The sequence below is a fragment of the Cottoperca gobio genome, chromosome 14 (genome assembly GCF_900634415.1).
Source record: "Cottoperca gobio chromosome 14, fCotGob3.1, whole genome shotgun sequence".
Taxonomy (NCBI): Eukaryota; Metazoa; Chordata; class Actinopteri; order Perciformes; family Bovichtidae; genus Cottoperca; species Cottoperca gobio.
The window spans coordinates 7,289,384-7,316,101 of NC_041368.1; the positions used below are offsets into that span (position 1 = coordinate 7,289,384).

General features: G+C 39.3%; 1 protein-coding gene and 1 long non-coding RNA gene across 2 annotated transcripts; one reads left to right on the forward strand and one right to left on the reverse strand.

Annotated features, from left to right (window-relative positions):
- Positions 1–3,538: 3,538 nt before the first annotated feature.
- On the reverse strand, positions 3,539–9,539 carry LOC115019376 (neurosecretory protein VGF). Its single transcript, XM_029448905.1, has 2 exons — positions 9,328–9,539; positions 3,539–7,215 (listed from the first exon to the last, which is right to left on the reverse strand). The coding sequence occupies exon 2, from the start codon at positions 7,184–7,186 to the stop codon at positions 5,162–5,164; it is 2,025 nt and encodes a 674-aa protein (XP_029304765.1). The 5' UTR covers positions 7,187–7,215; positions 9,328–9,539; the 3' UTR covers positions 3,539–5,161.
- LOC115019377 (uncharacterized) lies at positions 8,087–14,853 on the forward strand. The gene is made up of 3 exons (XR_003833476.1): positions 8,087–8,396; positions 14,467–14,542; positions 14,807–14,853. It is a non-coding gene; the product is annotated as an uncharacterized LOC115019377 (long non-coding RNA).
- Positions 14,854–26,718: the final 11,865 nt, after the last annotated feature.

Sequence of the window (26,718 nt, forward strand, 5' to 3'; positions counted from 1 at the left end):
TCACAGATATGCATAGTAAATTATTTTAAACTAATATCAAACTGGCATTTAAAGTTAAAGGTTGAGCTGAAATCCCACTGCTGTAGAAATGCATTATCATTATTTAATCAGATTTTGAAGGTCTTATAACTGTATTAATTCAATATTCACTCTACTAATGGCTGGCATTTCCCCTCGTGTTTCTGCTTCTGTCAATGCGCAGGCTTCTTGGGGCCATTACTGATGAATTGCTTTGCTGTCAGACTCTTCTGTGCCAGTAGCTGGATGTATACCAAATGTTGTGCCTGTAAGAGTTAGAGCCTTTTGAAAAATATTAAATTGCATTTTAATTATAGCGCACCCACCAGGCAAAACATAAATGATTACTATAAGGATGTTATGTGATCTAAAGCTTCACAAGCAATTATCCCATTGTGTTTGATTTTTTTTTAATCTTAATAGTGTAGTGTGTCGCAGAAATATGAATGTGGGAATGTAAATAGCGGAAGCTAAACAATGCTCTTTTTGTCCACCGCTTGGCAACAAGGTGTGACAGAGGACTTTATGAATCAATCAATGAACTTTGTGTGTGAGCATCTTCTGTGTGGACATTATCAGAGTGGACCTGCTTAGCCACATCTTCAGGGAGACTTTAGGAGGGGGAAAACAGAACTGAAATCACTCAGACATTATATATTATATCAGCTTTATACAGGTGGTTATGTATTGTGTATTAGCCATTATTGTAATGCAGACTAATGAGTGTATCATTAATAGTCCTACATGTAGCATATTACATCATTGATTCATCATTTTTAAGCTACTGGTGTAAAACAACGGGGAACATATGCAACAATCTGTGAGAAGATTAGCAGCCTTTATACGGTTAAATTAAGTTAGAAGTTATTGAAATATCTGGTGTCTGGCCTTACAGCACAGAAGAGCTTTATTCCAAAACTTAATGTTTTATTTGATTATGTTATATACTAATGTTTAGAAATGCCGAGCTGATTTTCACTCTGAATTCCACTGTTATCATTTAGAGACTCAAAAAAGTCTCACTGCACTCAGTCACGACTGCTCGGTCCCAAAGCTTCTCATTGGTGTCTGCTACAGATGACAAAAATCATCTTGTGGACAGCAGAGACCTGGGGTGGGGTTGACCCCCGTTGCTATGGATGACATCATATTTCTGAATCAATTGAGTCACTACTGATGTCCACAGTGATTGGTTGACAGGTGACCAGTCTATGTCAGTGAATGTGAAATGAAATATTCTTCAATGCACAGGTGTGTAAAAAGGCACCAGACCGGATTTGATTGGAGAAAAATAATTAATGTAAAATGTAATATAGTCAAAAATATTCACGTTTTTTTAAATAAATCTTAATCCCTTGGGGATTTTTTGAAAGTGGCAACATTTTTGCTTTAAATTATCATAATGAAGTAAATTTTGATTCCACAATGCAATTGCTGTAGAACCCCATCGGCGTTTAGATTGATTCCCTGTAAGCCTCGCTTTACAATGCAATTCTGATTGCTGGACGGTCACATTCTCCCTTTCATAATAATTATATAATCATTAATAATAGCCCTAGACATATTCACTGCATCACTGCCTACCAAAGAGCATTTCACTAAGAGGCAACTCAACAAAATAGCTACAGTAGCAAAAGTAATGTTAACCTTAGAAACTCTACCCAGCTAAAGACAGAGAAGGAAAAGAAGGCGAACAGTTTTTTTACTGAGCTAGATCACTGTAAAACAAAACCTGTCTAGTTTTTAATACTACAGGGAGTTTTACTCTGCCTTTATCATAGCACTGAGATTAGGGTTTGTAGTTCTTTGCGATTCTTACTGTTATTTCACAGTAACGTTAGCCAGGCTACTAGCGATAGCCATGTTGCTAACAATATATGAAAAAGTAGTTGTTGTCAACATCTTTACACTGCCAACTTTTGAGCTATTTGTATCTTGTCAGGTGATCAGCCCGCATGGTACATCCTCTTAAACCCATTGGTCAACTGTGTCGGGCATTGCAAACTCACAATGATCATCCAAACTAAAAAGTTTGCAGAGACCCCAAAAATTCCAAACATACCAAAAAAGATGTGGAGCGGCTGCAGAGGTCTCGTAACTTCTTTCTAACTCAAGTCCACACCCCAAGATTTTTTTCATTTTCAAACTTGTAGTCTTCCTCCCCAACCGACACTGACTCATGAGGCAATTTATCACATTTCACGCAGCTCCCTCTGGAGTTACAAAAGGAATTATACAACTTTCTTCACACATGCAGGTGTATTTTCCAAGAGTTGTGAGCGGACTTTGATGTGCAAAGTAGGTGGACTTCCCCGTTAAGAGAAATAACAAGGAGGAAGTAAATATATATATAAATATTTTTAATTTAATAATTATAATGCAAAGGTAAGATAATTGCCTCCTGACATTGCAGACATGAGAGTGCTACTGATCGTCTCTGCAAATATCCAAGTTGTCTTTCTACAACCACAGCATGTCATATTATTACATTGCTGAACATATAAATGTTAGGGTCACATACTCAGCTGTCAGTGGCTCTCCTAGTCCTGTTGACACTAGTTGCGTCTTTTTATCTGTCCCAGTAGCAGAGCTTGCTAGAACTCAAAACAACCTTAATAATGAAATCACTGAGGCCACATCAAATGAACATTTTTTTCATTCCTACAGTCTTGTCAGTAAATAACCAGCTGAGACAGAAGGTACAAGCTGTAATCTTAAATATGCATTCATAACAAGGTGTCCAAGAATCACTCAACAAGCCAAGATCCAGCCATGAAAGGTACCATTGCAATCAACTGGTGAGCAAGCTGGCAAGATAACATGCAATTAGAGCATATTGACAGCCTGCTAATCACTGTCAGTGTTTGTAGCACTGACAGAATACATCGGGTTTGTTTTGATGCCAAACAAGCGGCAGCCAGACGCACTTCAAGGAATTATAGCAGAAGGTCATATTGCCCGTGTGAAGTGAGAGTGAGGAGGTGTGGAAACAAAATATGGCAAAAACCTATCTACCAAACACCTTTCCACTGGCTGATTGGCCTGCTTGAGGCAGGAGCGAACATGACTCAATCTTTATCTTGAATGCCAGCAGCTAAATTACTATACAGCTCAAAGAGAATGTGCATGTGTGTGTGCATGTGTGTGAGTATGTCGTCCTGCGCAGTGTACAGATGGATGACTCATCCACCAATCATGTGACTCATCAATCACTGCAGTTACCATTTTCCTCCCTCCTTCTGATTTTTTCCCGTTCTTCAGTTATTCCTCCCCTTTTTCATTTCCATTCTTGCTGTTTTTCTCATGTTCATTTTTGATTGTCTGGTAGTATAATAAACTCCCTTTAGGTTTTTCTTCATTTGTCTCCATATTGATGCAACTGTGACATATATGAGTCGCGCTGTCGCGAAGCTTCAGCTGATTGTCTTCCTTTCTTTGTGTATTTGGATGTGTTACTCAAGTATCAAGTGTTCATGCTATATTTGCTGCAATACAAGTATAACATAGTACTCGCCAAAAAGCCATTAAAAAACTGAACTTTAATAAAATAATTGCTTTTATTTTTTATCATATAGCAAAACTAGTAATCATCATGCTGTTATTTACACATTGCACGGGCATATTTATTTCACACTGTACATCTTACAATGCTAAAGGTGACATCAACAACAACACTCTCCTTTTACAAGACAGATGGCTTCACTGTGGACACAGTGGCCCTCCTCCTTTGAGATTTCTTTTTTTATGTTCACAATTTAGTCAGAGAAAACATTTCCCATACTGTTTTATTTTTTCACTTTTTTTTGTTCTATTTTTTTGTTCATTTTTTAAGATGCAAGTAGAAAGACGTGCATTTAATGGTTTAAGCACAATCCCTGACTCCCCGGCCTGAAACTTTTCAATGAATTTCTTCTGAAAATGAACAAAATCTTTGTAGCCTCTTAGTGGAAATCTGTTTGAAAAGGCTGCAGAACAGATAATGTGATTTCAAGTATTTTTTTTAAAGAAAGGAAAAATAAAGATAATGGATGATGCCAGAAAAATAACAAAATAACAATGTGTGGAAAGAAATAATAGATTGGAGTTAAAGATGAACAATGAGAGAACATTTGGAAAAAATGAAGGACTCCTACAAGGTCAAGGAGTGGTGGCGTTGATGGTAATTATGGTGGATTTGCCATAAATATGTTGACACAATAACCTCTGGATCCCAAAATGATTGAAAACCCTTCGTCCACCAGGTTGGAAGTGTTAAGTATTTAAGTTTGTGCTTTTGGAGTCCACAGGGTTTCTACATTTGGACCGGTTGTGAGCATAACACTATGCAATATGATATTTCCCTTATAGAACCATGCTGCTTGTAAGGCAAAAATCTAAAACCTTGAGTTTGAAAAACTGAAATGTGTGTATTTGCCACCTTTGCAAATTGCAGCTTTTTAAAGGTGATCCAATTGGGTATAAGAAAGGCAACTACACACATCAAATACAACAAAAAAAGCAAAAATATACTCATAGTCATTGAACATTTGACAATAGCAGTGTTCTGTTTTTTTATATTCGTAGAAGTCATTGAACTACTTTAGTTTTGTAATATGACGTACAGAATATAAAACAAAAGATACAAAGTGATGTTGTAAACATGGTTCTCTTGCAATGGCCACATCTGCTTGTGAATGTGTCAAAAATGTGTTGATGCAGGTGTGTGTGTGTGTGTGTGTGTGTGTGTGTGTGTGTGTGTGTGTGTGTGTGTGTGTGTGTGTGTGTGTGTGTGTGTGTGTGTGTGTGTGTGTGTGTCCTCTAGAAAACTCTGTATAATGCAAGAGCATCAGAGATTGACCTGAATGGAGGCAGACATACACCATGGTATGTTCTGTTTCAAAATGTAAACTGAGCAAGAGGCTGAACATGGTTATAGGGAGCTTAAACTGGGAACCCTTCATCTTCTCCCTGACCGAGAAAATCAACAAAAAATACAGTGATTAAAACAACATAAATCTAACTTTTTATTTCTTGACCCTTAAATTTCCAACAGGCTCAAAACACATCTCTTCTGAGTCTTTTTTTCTGAGCTTTTCTCCAGCTACTGTATATCTATCCCACTTTTGTCAGTCCTTCTGATCTGACAAATGTCCAAAAAGTAAACTCAATACATTCTGCGTTTCATGTAGATCCTCTCAATAAAGTTTTCCAGTTCTTCCTCACTGTCCAGCTGAGGCACCAGGCCATCTTCTTCATAGTCATCTCCCGGTGTGACTTGTTGATAGAAGTACGGGGGTCGCCTGCCTCTCCTGGGCGCGGTTATTGGTTTGGGCGGAGGTAGGGGTTGGTAGGTCCGTGGGTGAGGAAGGATATAGTTAGAGATATAAGGGTTGAGAGGCAGGCGTGGCGCTGGCTGTTGCCTCCAGCCCTGACCACGGTTTTTACCTCCAGCCCTGTGCCTGCGCCTTGGGGGCTGTAGGTCAAGTTCCTGGGGGCCGAACGGCTGGTCTCTGGAGGGGGAGGGCTTGCCATAATATTGTGCTTTGGGATATGGGAAATAAACAGGGTAGTATGCTCGATATGGCTTCTGGTAGTATGGATAGGACGGGAAGGCTAAAAATTGTTTCTGGGGTTTATACCAGTAGTCAAGCTGCTTCTGAGGCTTATACCAATAGTCCTGCTTGTATGACTTGATTTTGTCCTTGTGCCATTTCTTGTTGGACTTGTTGTACCTATAAGGGGCTTTCTTGGGGTTTTTTGAGGCTGTGTAGTGGTAGATAGGCGGAGCAACCAGAGGAGGAGGTACCAGAGGTCTGAAACGCGGGGCTACAGGGTTGATGTTAGTGGGCAGCTGTTGCAACTCTTTCCTTTTCTTCTTCTTCTCTTCCACGTCACTAATAATCTCAATCACATCATCAGCAGGCAGGTGCAGCTTGCTGCTGATCTCGATCAGTCTGTCGATCATTTGCTGGTCCAGGTCGTCTTCGTCTGGGATGACCTCCTCGGAGCGCTTGTCCTCAGCTGTGTTGCTGGCGACTCCCATGCTGCTTTTCTGCCGGGGCTTCATGTAGGACTGCTGCTTCCTCCCCATGTACTGCAGCAGCATGTCAGAGGCGATGTCAGCCAGCCTCTGCTCCTCCTCTCTGGCTCGCTCCGCCTCCTCCTGCTGCCGGAGCACCTCCTGTTTCTCTGCGCGTGCTCTCGCCTCCTCTTCCATGTGGGAGAGGCTCTCTTCTTCTTCTTCAACCTCCTCCTCCAGCTCCTCACCTTCATCCTCAAAGTCGTCCATGAAGTTACCCCCCTTCATGGGTCGGTTGCGGGACTGGTTGTCCTCCCAATGCAGCTTCTTTCCAGCTCGTGCTAGCTGAGTATTGTATGCCTTGTAGCCCTTCAGAGGAGGCAGGATCTCATTATCTTGGAGACCCAAGTCAATGTTTTGGAAGTAGCCTCTTATTTTGCGCTGCAGAGAGGAATCATCTCCCTGTGAGGCCGAACTTGGTCTTGCCTTGTTTAGGAAACTTTCTAAATAATTTCCCTCCTCCTGTCCCTCATCTTCTTCTTTCCCTTCCTCCTCATTTACACTATCAGCTCCTACATCCTCCATGGACCACCTTTGATCCTCCTCTGACCTTGTGTTTTTATCTTCCTCATCCCTTTCTTTTATTTCATCACCCTGAGCAGCTGTCAAATGGCCTACAATTAGCTGTTCAATAGCCTTATCAGCCCTTCGCCCCTCCTCTTCCTCCACCCCCCTCTCCCCCTCTGTCTGCCCTGTTCTCCTTATCTCACCACCTTCCAAGCCTTCAATGGAGGGCAGCTCCTGACTCTGATCCTCTTCCCAGTCTCTGTCTCTGCTTGCCAGAATTTCACTCCCTCCCGGGTGTTCCAGGGCCTCCAAAAGAACAGCGAGCACCTGCGCAGGATCCGGCAATTTATCTGATAGGTTATCTTGACCTGGGCCCCGGCCCTGGTCTAGCAACACGTCAGGGCTGGAGAGAGTCTTAGGTGGGGGCGAGAGGAAGGGGGCGAGGTTGTCCTCTTTAAGGTCTGTCCGGGTGCGCCCCTCCACCCCTCCCTCCCTTCCCTCACCCCACGCAGGGGCGGTGCCAGCCAGCTGTGGAGTGACAATGAGCAAGACCAATAGGATGAAGTGGGCTGTGGAAGGGGCGTGATGACAGGTCATGACCATGCAGAACTGGCAGGAGGGAGGTTAAGCACCTGAAGAAGAAAGGGAGAAGGCAAAGGGAAAAGGACAAAAGACACATTAGAAATTATCCACATTTGTTGTATATTTTTCTCTGGATTCATGATTATGTGAAATTTCAAATGATAATATGAGCACATCTGGATCATTTAAATATTATACAGCTGTTTGGTGAAAAGGCCATTGTAAAATGTACAGGGGATGAAAAATACTTCACTGACTTTAGGGTTAGAGCACAAACAGTCTGTCAGGAATTTAAAATAGCACATAGAAAATCAGTCTTTAATTTAAAAACGATATATATTTCCACCATGAAGGAGTCACCATACAAAATCAGTTAACACTGAGCTGTTTTGAATTGAACAATCGTTTGAGAACAAAGCACGCAGCCAAACGCAGTCAAATGAGCCATGCCAAAAATCCAACAACGAAAGTTGCAGTCTTCTCTCTCTCTCTCATGTCTGTTTTTTTTATTCTTGATGTTTTTGATGAAAAATCAATTAAACATTTTTTATATTTCTTATTTGGTCATTTTTTTCCATTGCAACCTCAGTGTGTCTGGAAACACAGAGATGAAGGTCCGATATAAACCACTCGTTATTATTTCAATGTCTAATTGCCCATGTCTTTCAAGAGGATGGTAATAATGTGCTTACAAAAATTGCGCTTCGAACCTACACATGAGCCACATTTTGTCTGTAGTCGTGCGTTAACCCAGTCATTATCTTTCCACCGCGCGGATGAATTGAGTCATGCTCTCATATTGTTAGTCTTCTCATGAGATTTAACCGAGTAAACTGTTACAACAGTAAAGAAATGCACGTATTGAATTTTCAGTCAGAATTTCTGGCATTAAAAAAATAATCTCACCTCTTCTTCCATGCCAACTCAACCAGAACGCACGCACTTGCCATTTTAAGCGCAAAACGTCTATTTCATAAGAAGAATACAGAAAACACAAATTGATCCGAGCTCTGTCTCTGCATTAGCTGTGATTTTGGTATTCCATGCGTCAAAGCGATGTGACCAGGACACCGGTATAAAGACGGCACGCACGGGGAAGTCATGCGTAAAGCTGGTGGATACGGTTGGGTTATTTAACCCTACGGTCCCTGAGTGGTCCCTCCAAATTGTAAATGAGATGGATTTTACATTTTAGAGGATAAAGCTTTTTTCTCAAGGAACAGGGGGAGCAGTAAGTAACGCGTCTTTGTCCTTGTGTGCTGTGGGCATGTTTCTCCTCAGTGGCAGTGGTGGAATGCAGACAAACACAAGCGTGCAGCCCAAATTGTTAACTATTTCCATTTTTATAAACTGGATCAGCAAGGTGGAAAACGAAAAAAATGCACTTAATAAGGTAACTGCATTGCAGAATACGTGATTTCAACTCTAATTAAATTAGAATTTAATAACATATAATCGACTGTGCCTTTAAATCCCCCAAATTTGCACGATTTTTGTCATATTCACACTAGGAAAATATCGACCGAATTTTTACAGGGGCTCTTGAGCTGAAGCTGCACATATAAATATTTCTGAGACATAATTGTCTGCGCATTGTAGAGGTTTAATTATTTAATCATCCCCAAGATAAATACAAAATAACATATTCTATTGTTTTTTTGATGTAACAATTATTAATTAGTATTATATATTGTATTGTATATTGTATTATATTGTATTATACATATCAATACATTCATAAAATAAATAAACGTTTTAATTTCTCAATTTAGTAAAAAAAAAAAGATATATATGAAAGTGAAAGTGAAGAAATAATATCAAAATCATTTTAAAGATATTCCTCTATAGCTAAAGTTACTAAATGTATTCAGTTGAACTTAATTCAAGATCATATAGAAACAGTGGCAGTCCACATCTACTGTACAATTAGACAACCAATTGTCGCCCAGTTGCAGCAAACAGATGAATTCTCCTGATAAAGTTGAGATTGTAGAAGAAATACTTCCACACTCCCCAAGCCTAACATACGCCTTACTCCTCCTTTTTTTCACAGATAAAAATCAGACTTCGACAGTTATAACGACTGTATAACAGTTATAAAATATCTTCACCTATCTGATATGGCATGTGATTTATAAAAATATATATTTCGTTCCACTTACCTGGAGTCCCACTGGGGGGTGGGGAAGTGGTGAAACTCACAACGCGGGTAAAGCCAAAGTTATTTCATGAATGGTGGATCACCTGAGAGAATTTCAGTTTTCCCCCCCTCTCTCTTCAGCCTGTGACCAACATCAAGAAAAACAACAAGCTGGCGGATCTTTATTTAAGTTGTGGTGTGTTTGTGTGGAAGCAGCCCTGACGCTAATGTACAATTGAGTGAATGTTTTCAGCTCCACTGTCAGCGCAACTTTATTGTATATACCCCTCACTGAACCATGTGACCACACACCCCTCCCCCCCCCCACCCCCCAGCTGCAGGCAGTGCTGACGTCACATCCATTGATAAGAATGTTGGTGTGGAGATGGCACTGTGAGTCTAGGCTGGCCCCAGCTGATGAATGAACGGAAATGGCATGAATGAAATAGTACTTTTCCTCAATGAAAAGAGAAAATTGTAGAGATAGAGCTGGTACGCAGCCATTTGCCTTCTCACATATTAAAGGTTAGTGTGTTGCTTCTTCCTCCCTTGTTCCTTCCTTCCTCTGCTCCGACTTGTTTCAGATTTGGGAGGTGGGGGAGAATTAAAAAAGTGACCTCGTTCACAGGCTATCCAATTAGGGTCATTTAGTGACGTGCTCCAAAGAATCAATGACTTGCATCTGCGGCTTCAGACAGAAAAGCGGTGTGCACTCCAGGGGGCGATTTCTCTTACAGCCTGGTAGTTTGGCTTTTGTCTGAGGTGGCCCTGATCCTCTGTGGCTACATGGCTCACGGGCCACGGGGGCAGCCGTGCTTTACTGCTCAATTTCTGCTCAATTTCCAGGGATTGTACAATTTTCCACCTGCTGTCTCACATGATTTCTGGCTGCTCTCCATCTGTCAGCAGCATATTGTGCTCTTAACGTATCCCCATTCTTTTTCACACCACAGAGACTACAAGTGAGTAACCATTTGTGTCCAAATCGGTAACACTCTACAATAAGGGTGCTAAACGAATGCTTAAGCAATGCACAATGATTTAATGCATGAATGAATGCAGGATGTATCATGAATTGTTGTTGCTCACCATTTAGAAATGAAGTCCCTATGGATGTATGTGATTAGTTCGGCCTAAATACATTTATTTGCCCAAAAATTTGCTTCAATCCAGTTATGCAGAGGAGGGCATTTGAGACCCATGAATTACATCAGCCTCTATTAAAGCAGAAAACAACCTATTCTCATCAAAAATATGAGGCTTTAGTTTTATGGTAGTCAGAATCAAACATCTACATCAGAGTAGATGTAATTATATATGTTTTGTTGTTACTAAAGGGGAGTGTAGCACAGAAGGAGTGCACTGAAACTAAAAACATCCAGCATGTGCCAGTGGAGAGACATGTTTGAAACATGCAGATGTTTACATATGAAGTAAAACAGCTTCATATTTAGAGAATTAGTACTGTTGTGTGATGTAAATGCATGGGTCTGAAATGCTCTTGTCACCAGCTAATTTGAGAGCAAATGAGTTCACAGTTCATTGATTTGATGATAAATCACATAAACTCATAGTGACTCAATAATTCTTAAAATTGCCCAACAGGAATTCATGATGCATCCTGCATTCATTTAGGATTTATTAAATCATCATGACTCATGCATTCGTTGCGCATTACTTGAGAACCTTATCATAAAGTTTTACCCACGAATCAATGCTAAATATTAAAGTGTACTGCAAGGGGAAAAAACTTTTCTCAATGATTACTTGTAGGCTCTGTGACTCTAATTCTGATCATTATCTGATCAGAAATTTCAGCAGCTTTGCTGAAAAGGTGTGGAATTGACATAAGTCTGCCTGCAGGCTTTATACCTCAGTAGTCCTGCCCGAAACAGGATAAGAATCAAAGGCTCACTGAAGTAAACAACTCTGGGTTGTAGAGTGATGCTTTGATTACATGACCCACTCATGTGAATTCACCACTGTTCTTTTTTCAACTATCTTTCTGCGCTGTTTACTTTATACAATACAAACTACTTCTACTGCGATTACCAAGGTCTGCTGTAATGGAGCATTTTGTACAGTATGGTTCAAGGAGTACACAGCTTGTCTGGTATTCAGCTTTCTGAAGTTAAAGAAAGACATTACTGGCCTTTATGTGCTGGATAATATAGAAACAAATTGATTGACAATGTTAAAGCCAAGCTCATTTCCATACACTTTATTTGTCAATGCCAAGCTTCCACTCTGGCCTTGTGTGCCAGTAAATTCAGCTGTCAGTCCTCATACGGGTTTGTTTCTCGCTGCATCAAGGCTTTTATGTCAAGGTGTGTGTGTGTGTACACACGTTCATGGATGTGTTTTCTTTGTCTGTGTGTGCTGTGTTAATACTTGCACTGTACGTTCAGTTAACCACAGACAGGGGTTCTATATTATCAGCGCTGTTCTAAGGTTAATTGGATATTAGCTGCAGACGTCAGTCACATGAGGCCAACTTTATTAAGCCATTATTGTGTGGCCTGATTCAAAATGTCACGCTCTACTGATGTGAATGTTAGATTTTTGATACATCTTATCTGATCAGAGAAATATAATGTGGATGAACAGAAATATCATCTTTGATGTCTCATTTTGAAGGGGTTTTAAGATGATCAAGAATAAACATACAAAAGCTTCTATTGACGCTGCAGTAATTATGCAGACATGTGTAAGTGGAAGGCAAAGAAACATGCACACTTTGTACCTGGGAACTAAAATTACGCTTTTTCTTTTTTCGAGGTTGGTTTTGACTTGTTTTGTGTCTGCAAATATTTGTATTGTGGTAGCAGACGAGATATGCACACATCAAATGAAGTTGTAATTTGTTACGATGGCTTGAGGCGTCGTATAACCTCCGTTTGATTAGATTTTGTGCAAGGGACTGTTTGCTGCAGAATGCGAAGTGTTTGCAAAGCAGTCAGTGTGTGTGTGTGTGTGTGTGTGTGTGTGTGTGTGTGTGTGTGTTTGTCTTTGTTGAAATGCTTGATGGCAGCAGCAGGCTCGGAGAGGTAAGCATGGAGCCGGAGGGCAGTTGCTGATATAACGGTCTGGCATTATCAACTGCCACTCAGCATTAGTTGGCCCCTTACCCTCACTCCATGTCCGCACCCCCGCACTGACTCACACTCTGCCGCCTGCTTGGCCACTCACATAGATTAACACTGGTACACCGTGCTTGCATTTAATGGCATACAGCACACTGGAGAACACGCACATACACCTCACAGTAATAGTTCCCTTTCTCCCTCCGTTATGCACTCTGTCTCTCTTTCTCTCTCACACACAAGCACAGAGACAAACACACTCTCTTACTGTAATGTACATTACAGACAAATTAACCTTTGGATGAGGTTGGGGCATGCTGTCACTGATGGTTCCCTGTACAAACTGCTAAGACAAGAGGCGATGACTACTGTATATGTGGATGGCCTTTTGTTCCATAAAATTAACTTTTTAATGTTGGTATTGGACTGTGGGGCTGCAGGGCAAACAAGGGGAGATAGGGAATGATGAATTCCATGGTTTTTGCTGACATTTTGGCCACAATTATGGTAATGCAGGCTGGACATCTTTGTGTGTTGATGCAGCTCCCTCGCACAGCAAAGGGTCCCTACCTGGAAGTGATAAAATAGAGCTCATGATTAACAGAAGCTTTTCCACCCACGCTACTTTGCCAGGGGAGGGAAAGACAAGTAATTGCACCGTAAGGTTCCTACAACACAATGCATAGCTGGGACATGATGATGTGTGCAGGGCCCTGGCGCCCACACTATAATCTACAGTTTTTTTTCATACATGATTTTCAAAAGTAACAATCTGCTGCAAGCTACGTTCATTACACACATTTCTGATATAGGCTACATGTTGTGTGTTTGTGTCAGAAGAGATGGAAAATGGGTTTTATGGTGTAAAAAAAAAAAGCCTGATTTATAATTTAATATGTTTATGTGGCTTACAGGAAAAGTAAAAGTCTGGAAAGTGATACAAGCTGAAATGTTCCCTATTTTCTGTGCTGCCTCCATCCTCTCATCTCCCTCAAACCCTGGCAACAAGCAGCGCTGCAAAGAAAAATGTATTTCTGTTCACCGCTTAGAATGAACACCAGCCCTTCATAAGTAATAGGTTAACACCTCCACTGATGAATATGGTCTTAAAAGTAATATTTGAATATATGAGCCAATATAGATGAAACGAGAGAATAAGCTCGGAACAGCCGCTGAATGCCAAACGTCTATGGCATAAATTAGGCCTGTTAGAAGAGTTATAGGAGTCGATGGACCCCTCGGGAAGTGTATTCTGTGTGAATGATGTCTGCGCATTGTGGCGATTGTTGTCCTCCTCTCTCATTGTCTGCTCCTCAGAAATTATTAACCCCCTTGAATATTAGCTGCAAAATGCGCATTGCAACCTTTGAGAAACTGGTGGCGTCAGTGACGGATGGTGTTGGAGGCCAGAAACAGGCAATGAATTCGAGGTTGATGAGGCGACTCATATCAGAGCGTGCGACATCAGCGCTCACCATCAATCTCTTCCGTTCTCCCCTGTAGACATCTGGCACATGCATCAGCAAACACACTATTGAAAGTGAATTGAACCCAACCCTGACAAAAACACACACATATGCACGGTTTCAGAAGCAATATTGCACATTCAAGGCCTAAAAGACAAGACGCTTCGGCCTGCAGCCAGCTGCCTTTAACGTGCTACAGTGCAACCTTTATTACAATAGTAGCTTGCATCCACATCATTTGCAATCACTACACCAGAGAGCACAGATGGCAAAGCCACGGACTGAAGATGTAATGGCAGGGAAACCACGCTTTTATAGACCTTCACTATAACATGAGCCACATTTCTAAACTCATGCATCCCTTCGACTGATGTGAAGTGCGCTGTGTTCATTACCTCATGGAAAACATTGTGTTTGATTGTACTAATGCTGTTGCAATAGCAGCTTTTATGTTGGACTGTATAGCAGCTGTGTTGTCTTTTATCTCATATTTAAGTATTTTTACTGTGTGTGTAAGTTCTACAAGCCATGTTGAGAGGTGATGCTTTTATTTTGATAGCCTGTACACAATGGACTGTAGATATAACATGTGTTTGTATGTGTTTTCTTAAGGTGCAGTGCGTTGAGCTCTCGAGGCCAGCGTAAATTAATACACCAGGCTTCTGTGATGTTACAGTAACGAAAACAGGTAAGTGATTGGGAAGCCTTGAATATCTTTAATAATCATTTGTCATCTTAAATGAGCCTTTTTATGACCAAAGATTTAATTGGCTTCTCATATTATGTTTTCCTACTTGTCTCTTTAGTAGATCTTGGGTTTCAGCAGCCCCAGGGTCAACAAGTTTGAAGTTCAAAAGTAAAATAAAGAAAAGACTTGTGTTACTAATGAATGTTTAGCTGGCCTAGCTTCTGATAATCTTTCTAACTCTAAGCTTGTCTCTGTGTGTTGCAGGCCTCCTCGCTACATGTACAGTACTGCACTGTAGGCCTAATGCAAACAGGCACAGGGTACACATCCAGGCTAAACCCTGAGGCAGAAAAACAGAAGTAAAGATGAGTCCTCCAAAACTCCTTGTTGAAATGAGAACTGTTATCGGTTATCGGTTATCAGCGCACCACCCGACTGGAAGGGTAATTTGAAAGCTGTTTGAAATGCGGTAATTTGCCGGTGTGACTCATCGCCGACACCTACAGCGACAAACCTCTGATCCTCAAAAGGAAGAATAGGGTAGCACAACTCAGTGTGTGTGTGTATGTGTGTGTGATAGGTATAAAGCTATAGGAGGATATGTAGCTTCAATCATGTCATTCTGGATCATATATTTAAATAGTTCCTGATAAACTGGAGAGAAAAAACCTTCATTTACAAACCATTAGTGTAATTGGAACATTTTTAACTGATTACAAATACACAGAATCTACCGTGTCTGTAGCTGTAAAGTGGAACACATCCTATTTTATTGTTCTGCCAGTCAAGTCAACAGATGTTTCTATAGATAGATATCCTGTGCAGATTTATTGACATTCAATAAATGGGAAAAACCTTTTGCAGGGGCTTTAAAGGGATATAAGAAGGCGGTGATAAAAAACAAACTGCCTACAGTTTGATATCCGACAGGAAGCCGGGGTCCAGTTAATACAATTTTGATGACAATCTGATAGTATCACAGCAAAATAGGGCACGCTCACTTGAGGTGTCAGGGTGAGGGAAATTATCATGATTAATGCAGGGTTACGATTAGACAGGAATGTAATCAGTCTCTTACTTGTTAATCATTATCTCTCCGTGATTAATTTTGGCTCAAGATTTTAAATAAGATATCAAATTGTGTTAGGCAAAGACCTTAAACAAGACTTTCCATCATGGAACCATTTTTAAAACAATCCATCAAATGATAAACTGAAATTCCAAAAGGCAGATAAATGAAGCACTGGAGTAAGTAACTCGTACTAAATTATACATTAACAATAAAAGTAATTATTATTTGGATACAAGTCTACCAAAGTGCTCAATACAATAGGACAGACATTGTACATTATTTTTAATCTTATCTTATGTTAACACACATGTTCAGCCTTTCTGCCAAAGCGTACAACTTGTATGGTTATACTTTACAGATCATTCCATCGGACACGACATGGGTGCCACCATTGAGCACACAAACATGGAAACCCTGATCGGCTTTATTCATTATCAATCAATCAAGATTAGTAACCACAACATGTAAAATACTACTCCCATAATAATAATAATTATTATTATTATAAATCTTACATTTAGACAGCGTCAAATGTGGGAAATCGGACCATGAAATTGCTCCAACTGCCAGACAGCAGACCAACATTTTGGACATGTCAGAAATCCATCAGATCCTCCAACAGCCAACAACTGACGATGTCAGACGATAATTCCTACTGGAATTAGTAACTGTAATGTAATTACTGAATCTCAAATTATTTACGATACACATTACAAAAAATATATATCATGCTACTGTAACACTGTATTCAGTAATGCATTACAGTGCTAAAAAATAGAAGTGTTTCAAAGGCGCAGTGAAAATATATGCAGCAGCTGTGTTGGTCCTAGCGTGGCCTCAACAGAATCTGACTGCGACTGTATGTTGTAGACTTGAGCTCAACACAATAAATGTGTCATGTACAGACGACTATTTAAATGTCTTTAAAGCATAAGCCTGGCACTATGCTCTTTACACTTGACTTTTGTCTTGACTGGAAAATGTCAGAGAAGATAAATTATGTCAAGTTTTAGTGTCAACACAAGTGGAGATACGACAACAACAACTGTAGGTAGAAGCTGCCAATTAAGTAATCAGCAAGATCATTATCACCTGTTTTGATTAGAGTTAAACAGGAGTTTTCTCTAAATATGTTGACTCAAAGGAAGCTCAAGCTGTTTTAAAAAGGTATACGATGCATGATATGCTTTAAAATAGAATTGAACACAGTCAAACAGCCGCTTTTGTCTTTTATATACCATGATATAAGCGAGTAGCTGCAATTGCAGTTTCAAGAGCTTTGAAGTTTTCAAAATATTATAAAGTGTCTGCAAAACTGTTGAACGTCTTCGCCTGATAAGGTTCTTAAAAATGTGCATAACACAGTTCATGAATATGTGGGAGTCAGGTTTAAATAAAGAAATATATCGGATAATAAATCGGATAGAAACTAATAAAAACAAGTGCATGAAATCCCAAATTTGGCATGAAAAGTCAAGAAATGAGTGAGTGTAAATTGTTTGTGTATACGTATATACTTCTTTTCATTTGATGTCTTCCCTGACACCGGTAATCATATTGAAGTGTGTAGCCTAATTCTCACATCCCACACCTTTTTGTTTGTTTTTAAATCACAGAATTAAGCAGTGAAATTAATGAAATCCACAGAGTTAGAAACCTTCAAAAGCTTTGACAAGGTCTAACAGAACAACATGTCAGGAACTTGATCTTGATCTGCTTTAACGCAGAGCTGTTTTCAGTCTCTCTCAGAATCTCTGCTTACAGTTATTTGTCCATTAAATATATAGCTGGAGCCAGGAGAGGGTTAGATTAGTTTTGCGTAAAGACTTGGCTTCTGGACAAGAAAATTGTTTGGCACATAACCTCCCATAAAAAACACATCTTGTGTTTTCCATGGTTTAATATGGATCAAACGAGGCTGATATGAAGTGTTAATTAGTAGCATTTAGAGGATTTTGCCATGTTTGGACAGAGCCAGGCTAGTTGTTTCCCTCTGTTCTAAGTCTTTGTGCTAAGCTGAGCTAACTGGCTGCAGGCGGCAGCTTCATATATACCGTACAATGTGGAGCATCGACATTCTCATCTAACTCTTGGCAAGAAAGCAAATAAGTTTATTTAAATAAAATTGTGGCATTCATCAATTTCTTGTTCTTCGAATTTCTCCTAGGTACGAATGACATTAACGAATTGTCCAGACCTATCGTACGAGTCATATACAGATAGACTGTCTCTTTCCACAGGGGAAAATAAATACTCATTTGACCTGAAATTATAATGCTAATGATGAAATTTTACAAACGTGCACTACTTCATGATCAGGTGACCTTCAATCCGACATACGGGCAAACCTCACAGAACAAGATTTCGAAATTTAGGATAAGGACACGGAAATGTTCATGCATGGGGACCATTGAGGTGAAAGAGTGCACAATAGGTCCTATTCTACATGACCTGTGAAGACTATGATATTTTTATTCTGTGACGACACAGAGGAAGAAAAATTCCTCAGTGTAGCCAGTGGGTAAAACCTGAGCTTGTACATATAAAAGGATTCAGGCAGTAAAAGGCTGAATAAAAGCTTACATCCAGCCAGCTTCGTATTCATAAAATCAATTTCCCAGATAGCAGCTTACAATGAAATTTCCCATTTCTTTATCTGTCACTCTGCTAATCCAGTCACTGATCTCTCTGGAACAAAGCTGTTTTCTATATGTAACTGAATGTCATAAATACTTCTCTTGTCTTCTTCTATCATTTCAACTCATCACCTCTTCTTTTATGGCTGCATGTATTCTTTATAATTTTCTGTTTCCTCTCTTTTCTCTATCTCTCCTCTTCTATTTCCAGGCATGAGCATGCTTATCTCTGTGTGTCTGCTGGAGAAAGAACAAGAGACAGCGTTGACAGAAGACAAAAAAACAAACAAGAAAAGGAGGACAGCCTGATCATGTATTGGAGGCTTTATTTATATCATATATAATATATATTTATTATTATTTTTTTGTTGATTTATGAAAGCAATGACCTCTTACACCCAAGAGCCACTGGTTCCAGCAATATTTTCTCACACTGGTAATTCACATTTGATAGTTTACTTTTAATTGCAGCCTCTGTGTGTTATTCATCTCAAAAAAATTGGGAATCTCCATCAGTTATAAACCAAAGAGCCTCATCACTTCTTACTATGGAAAGGGGTACCGGCCAAAGCCGAGCATAATGGAAAGGCTCCATTGTTGTAATCAGGGACAAAGCCATTGTTTCAAAATTCATTGTGTACACATACATTTCCCAACCTTTTTTCTAATAGACTGTGGTGAATAGAGTAACATCATACTAAAATTTGGCACACAGGAAGAAGAAAAATAATTAAATACATGACGAGTGTGGAATTCCTGGCCACAATCACAAAGCGCAGGACATATTTTACACGGTAAAGATAAAAGATGCTGTATACTCGCAAGTTCAATTTTATTCTGCCACATATCCTTTCTTAAATGAAGAAAAAACATGCTGGTGTAAAAGGTTGATGTGTGTTACAGACTGTAAATGTGTTTGGGACTTGGTTTAAAAAGGCCTTTGGTCAGCTGTCTTGGTAACAGACTCGCGTTGAAGCACGTCAGTGATGTATTTAGTGTTCTGTTCATACAGAGAGGGAATCAGATAGTGTTGTAATTAAAACATTTTATCTTGTGCTTGTCCTGATCTGAACAGATGTCTTGCTGATAAACTGATACACTTTAGATGTTTTTTATTGACCCTGATGAACAGAACCATTGAATCACTAAACCGATGCACCCGTAAAGAGTCTACAGCCACACTGGTGGCTCTGTGAGGCTGTGATGCTCGATGTAATCTGTACATTTACAGTTACAATTCAAATGTGACCTTTTTAAATTTTGACCTCATGATGGTGTTCGATGTAAAATCCAGGGGAATTCAGAAAGAAGTTGAATGTCTGTTCCATGGTATTCAGTGCAAACAGCGGCATAAATTAGAAAGAGACTACTCGCTGCTGTGTTTTGATTAGTGTGAGCGTTCCCTGCTCAGTGTCAGGACAAAGACCACACGGAGAGGAGGGACGAAGTGCAATCAACAGTTTTATTTAGGGTCTCGTTCAGACTTTTCAGGTTCCTTCAGGTTCCTTCAGCTTCCGAGATCAGACGTGTTCAGGGTGCTATTTGGGAAGAATTTGAAAACATACGGACCCACAAACTTAAAGGGCCTACGAAATGATAAACATGAATTTCTACAGATGATAGTAAATGCTATTTGTGGTATAAAATTATGTGTTATTTATTTCACAATGATCGCAGTATTTAATAAATCATGATTTAGTATGTCAACCACCGATGTTTACATTGCCGCTACCGGAAACACCCGACGCCGTGTTCTGACGTCACAAGTAGAAAACAGTCCACCAGTTGGTGGAAACAGAGCAGCGCGAGACACAGTGTTCAAAATGGATCCCTAAATATTCAATTACTTCTCTACTTGGACACATCGACGTCTGTAAAGCTTGATAACTTGATAACTCGATTATTTCTCGAAGTTTCTGCGATTGAGGTTCTATCGTTGTGTCTGATGTCAAACGTCATTTATTACGAGGCTGTATATAAAGCATTAGCTATTAGCTAACAAACAGACCGGAGGACAGCACTGTTTTATCAAGTATAGTCTGTATACTGAGACGGTCTATATATATATATATATATATATATATATATATATAAATAATAGCCGGAACACTTACTAGATGTTCATGGAAGTTACGATGTCGTAACTTTACGAGACTTACGTGAAACGGGTAACAAGTTGCTACTAGATAGATCCAACCTCCGTACGACCATAACAGGCTTATGAGCTGCTTACGAGCCTGCCGTCAAACACAGGCATATAAATAGTATGAAATTAAGATGACGTTAATATTGGACTTTTTTCTGGATATTGCATATTGTGTACATGTCCTTACCACTCACTTACACACCACTGAAAACTGTACGGTTATGGAAGCAATTGAAGAGCTGCTGCCAAGAAAAGATGTCATGGAGGAATTCAATGAATATGAGGGACATGGTGCAAACATAACCTGCATAACAGATCACCCAGGATTCAAATCAAAGTGTCTGGATGTTTGGGTGTTGCAGACAGCCTACCAAAGGTATTCGAAGAGGGACAGACAACAAGCAGGTGATCAGCCACATAATGAGTAAGTTACTTGTGTGGAGATGTGTAGAGCTCAGAAACTTTGATGTATTTATAGGGAGTCGAATGGTCACTCTGGCAAAGTTACAGAATACATAGATAAATAAGCAAATAAGGTTTAAGTGATTACCATTGACATGTATTATCTTGTATGTTACAAAATGTATCACTATGTGCCATACCGCCGGTGAGATTCTGCTGGTGAATACTTGATAAGAACCACAGACTGCCATCATGTGCCATTCAAAAGATCTGTGCTACGTTTCCATCTGACAACTACACGTCGTTCAAGTATCAGCATTTTATTAGAGTCAATAACACAATGTCAGTTCAGTGAATGAATCTGCTTCTGTACAGCACAACAGCATCCCTCTTGTTTGGTTCTTCCACCGACTGCTGAGTGGAGCTGGGACTTCGAAAGGTTCCTCATCAACATTGTCTTGGCACAAAGCATTGAGTCTCGGTCAAGAGTTCAGTAACATACTCTGCAAAAAAGATGTTTTATAATAAAGCATTATATATAATATATATATATATATATATATATATATATATATATATATATATATATATATATGTATGTATGTGTGTATATATATATATATATATATTATGATGCTGACCTTTGGAACAACCAACTTGGATTGGAACTTGCTGACCTGACACGTGGTCGCGCCTGCATGGACTTGTGGTGTGTCCGTGGAGGGGGATCCGTCTGCTCAGCAATTTCTTTCTGACATGTCTGAAATGTACAAATTTAGCTTGAAATTGTATTGCACGTTTATACATGTCTGCGTAAAGAACATATCTAATAACATTAATAATAAAAGATGTGGTTGAATTGATTGAGAGAGCAATGATATCAAATTAAACAAATATATGAATTATGTACATGCATGTGGTGATTGTATTTTTAACACGTCATGTGCAGGTCTACTGGAACTACAACTGTAATGTACAGATGACGTACAGTCTGTATACTTACTGGTGTACACACAGCTTCCTCCCCAGTGTGGATGTCCAATAGATGGTCGCTGATCATACAGGTATCCTCAGTTCTGTCAGTGGCTTCATTCACTAATGTTTCAATACCTCTGTAATAATAGTGTGATAGTTAAAAGTTAAATAGACTCACGCTTTTACTCAAACTACAGAATAAAACGGGGAAGCCTGTTATAAACATTGAATCTATACTTAATTAAGCTAATGAAGTGTAATTAGCTAAAGTTATTAATACTACAAACAATAACACACATATTGGCTAGGGCCTGGTGTAGATAGATAGATAGATACTTTATTCATCCCGAGGGAAATTTAGGAAACATTTACATTACATTTTACATTTGTATGTCAACTCGTTACATACAGTAGGCCTAGACCGATTACGGCTTTATGCTTGAAACAATAAATACAGTAAACAAGTAGCACGGCTTACCTTTGCTCTCTCCCTTTTGGCAAATGCATTTCGTCGTCTCTTGGTGGAGGACTCTGCACCGGCGGACGTGTTTGAATCGGCGTGCTGGCTTGTGCTGGCTGGGCTCTCGGCAGTATTGTAAGCACAGCATCTGCGTTCAGTTTTAAATTATTTTTGAATCCCATTTCCTTGGCGAGCATAGTTTGTTCGAAACACGATCTCTCAAAGTGCTGCCCACAAATCGTCGGTTTCATCGACGCACTTGTCTTGTCCATAAACACGACATTTTGTCATCTTTTGGCCACAGAAAGCTAGATTTGGAGACGGCCCCACATCCCCATACAACACATTGCTTCACAATTATCCTTGGTGATCGATTGTTGTCCATTCTTTCTCGTAATAATTGACAGCAGTCTTTGCTGGACGCTTCAACATAGACGAACACTGGTGGCTGTGTTCTACTTGTGACGTCATCGCCCGAACATTGGAAATGGAAATGGATGCTCTCGGCGCAGCGATCGATTGTTGTTAGCGGAAGTCATTTTTATGCTGTTATGATCGTGATTTATTACGAATACATCAATATTTTAAAAATATATATGGCACATTTCACAATAGATATGCAACCTCTATCATATACCAAGCCCAATAACACTGACAAAATATCATTCCGTAGGCCCTTTAAGTGTTACCATTGATTCAGAAGTGTTTATTGTTCGCTTGCACTTTCAAAGCAAAACCAGAAATGTGAATCCAAAGTTTATTAATTCACTGTAGTTATTCTCAGTACTCATCTATGCACTTCCAACAAGGCATCTTGCCACACAAAAACATATTATTTACAAGGCTTGCACTAACCATATACAGAATATGACCAGGCTCTATCATCGACGTAGTTAGTCACTGACCAATCTCGGAACCCATCGGCTATCAGTCTGACGATGACTTAGCCTCTGTGGGCAACAACCAATATTTCGGGGTTCCGGTGTAGCTAGCAGATATCCGGATAACAGATCCCAGACTTATTCTTCCGTGCTCCATTGTTTACAGCCGGATTAGCAACTTGAGACGAAAGACTGAAGTTGGAGTTGAGAGACAACGTCTACGACCAATCTCTATAAGCAGATATCTTCATGTGAATGCAGATAAATAAAAAGTTATAAAAAGTGAAATCTTCGTCAGAAGATAGTCGATGGATGCCGTGATTGCATTTCGGCCAATGCATTCCGCCTCTTTTGCTTTCCACACGGACTGTTTACTTGCATGCAACCGGGGCACGTTTAAACGTGACTGGTCAATACAACTCGGACTACAAACGGAAACCAGAACGTTTTCGATACCAACATCTTGTCCATTGCCTACAGATTCATTCATTCATATGCAGATATCTGTTTATAGAGATTAGTCACTGACAAGGCCTATCCTTCTTAGTCACATTTGGCGTTATTGTACCCGCGCTCTAAAAAACACAGCACTGTGATCATTCATAAGCGTCAATCATACACACACGCACACACACACACACACACTAGAAATACTATTCACTGTGGGGGTTTAGCTTAAGACAAAAAACTAAAGAACAAACAAGAAGGAAGGACAAGCATGTTGTTTTTGCCTTTATATTAGGTCTTAGTTTAGTAGTTTAAATAATTTAGGGTGTTACCAGTAAGGAGTGACCACGGCAATGGTCATGTGAAGAAGAAGCAGTACACTTGGTAACTAAAATAGTAGTAATAATAATAATTAAATAACTTTATTTATGTAGCACTTTTAAAATACCGTGTGCACTGTGTGGGTTTAGCTTAAGACAAGCAGCTTAAAAAATGCCTCAAAATTTTAAAGATGTTCCTTTAGCAATCAATTTGGGGAGGATTAAATGTTACAACCTAAATGAATCCTATACTCATTCACATTAGTAGCATATCAATTCAAAAGATTAAAAGTCAATGAAAAAGCCAAAAGTAAACATACATTTTATATCAACACCCACAGTCCTTGATATTGATTTTGTTAGCTAATGTTTTGTTAGCTTACTTTGTAACTGTCAGTGTGCTTTCCTGTTTTTTCCCCAGTTTTGTTGAATCATTTGCATAGTTTATAGTTTTAAATTGGTTTGTACCTTGATGAAGTTAGTCCTTCATTTTATTGTCCGGGGAAGGTTAGCTAGCGGTGAAAACGCAAGATGTTGCTTTGTAGGGCAACAGGTCAAGGCTGTACTAACTGCTGTAAATAATCAGCTTCTCAACGGAAACTCTCTGAAATGAATGATGATCCTTGTATAATAAAGGACTTTGGATATCAAAAGAGATTGCTTATTTTGGCATATTGTTAAGTTTTTATTTGTCAGCAAAAATCTTATTGTATTTGAGATTCCTTAAGGATAGATTTTCTAGCTGGAGGAAGGAACTTTAGACAGTTCAGCAATAACATTAAATTGAATCAGTTTTTCAGTCAGCGCGATAAGTGCAAGGAATGGTAACTTCGCAATGATCTCTCCTAAAGCAAACAGAAGTGCCTGAACCTCTCTATTAGCTTTATTATCCGTTCTACATGTAAAAAATGAGCTATTCAGAGACACTATGATGAGGAATCTAATTGGTCTCAGCGCAGGCTGCATGCTGAAGACAAACACAGAATTACTCAAATTTAATTGAAACTGTGGCCTGTAACGTTCAGATGCCAATCAGAGGTAGTAGAGATGTCTTTTTTCTGTTATATAGATAAAGCTGCAGGGAGCAAGTTTCTGATTGCTCTTGTTTTGTGAATGAAAACTAACACGCAGAAGGAGCTCTTTCAGGGTTTTTTAGAGACATCAAACATTACCTATTTCAACACTGGTAAGCCTAATAATTATCTGCTTTTGTGCTAATTATAGCTTCATTAAGTGTGAAAAGTTGTTTTTTTTACATTTAGTGTGTTTGTGGGTTGCATTAATTAGCATTGGTTGATAGATTGATAGGTTGCTTGTCCCACAAGATGTCTCTGGGATGTGGATTGGCCATGGATAAAATTGTCATCAAGTTGTCTGCGCTTGGTTGGTATCATAATGGTAAGTGACGTTATCATTTTACATCTTATTTTGTTGTTTGTGGTTGCTTAGCAGATTTGTTGATCACAAAGGCATTGATGGGCCTTCAAGGTGCTTTATGTCATGGAAGTGACTTAAAAGTAGCACACTTCTCACATTCAAACCATATTCTGTTAGAGATACAGCAATTAATGCAGATACATTGTTTGTTTAGTTTTTTACAAACTTGGACTTTTATTAATACAATGATGTTGTATGGAGTGCATTTTCAAAAGATTTTCACACGGGAAAAAATCTATAGGCCCTTGGCATAGCAGACATTTTGATTTGTCATGGTAGTAAAAGCACAGGTGTTAATAATAACATTAACAATTACTTTGAACTGCTCCAGTAAGCCATTTCAGTGACCCAGCATTCACAATACATGAATGAAGTTCAGTCATCATTCATTTGATCATTTACACCTGTACTTTTCCTATTTTATCATGTTTAAATGTTTACTGTGAAGGGTTAGGGTGAAAAAGGCCCATCTTTGATCTGGGCACATCTTCTGAATCTGATTTAGGGTACAGTATTTTACTTTTCTCTTATTCTGTTTTTACAAATGAAAGAAGAAAAGAATAATCCCCATGAATGTCTCATTGCTTGTCTCAGGAAACTACCTGCAGGGTTTGCAAACAGCTCACTACTGTTGGTCTTTGGTTGGGGTAAAAGAAAATGTTTTGAACAATTATTTAAACACACATCAATTCACTGATTTCTCTTGCAGTCAACCTCCTGCACATAGTGATCCTTCATTGTGGAATAGCTCATTTGTTTTCACAGGTGAACAATTTCACTGTTGAAGAGGCTTATAAGGAACTGCAATCAAAAGAAAAGCTATTAAGTTATTTGTTGTAGAAATAGCAGCAAGCCACAAGATTTATCGTATTTTCTTTATCCACAGGTTACAGTTTGAAGTGGCTTCACAGTGTGCACAATTTCAAACACAAAATGAACACAACCAATGGAAACACCACCAACCTCGGATTCAGAACATAAATGAACTGAGGAAGGTCTCACTGGGAAAATTGACAGAACCTTTCTGTGAGCCTTACAGATTGTTAAATGTGTTATAAAGCTGATTCAAGTTTAAAAAATGTATTCTTTGCCAAAGGAGAAAAGTTGGTGTATCAATGCGACAAAGTGCAATGTAAACAGATTTAACTAATTGATCATGATTTAAACGTCGACTGAAGCTTCCGCTTCAACAAATACACAAAAAATAGCAGCAGACGAAAACATCAGAGCTGTGTGGTGCGATGAAGAGAGTATAAGGTATAAGGTTAAAGTAGCCAACAGAGGTGCCCCAGTAGCTCCACGTACTAAAAGGTAATCTTACATAAATACAATTTTCCTCATTGTTTACCACCGTTTGAGGTTTGACTGGTGCTGTTTTAATTACATCATATCCTTGCGTC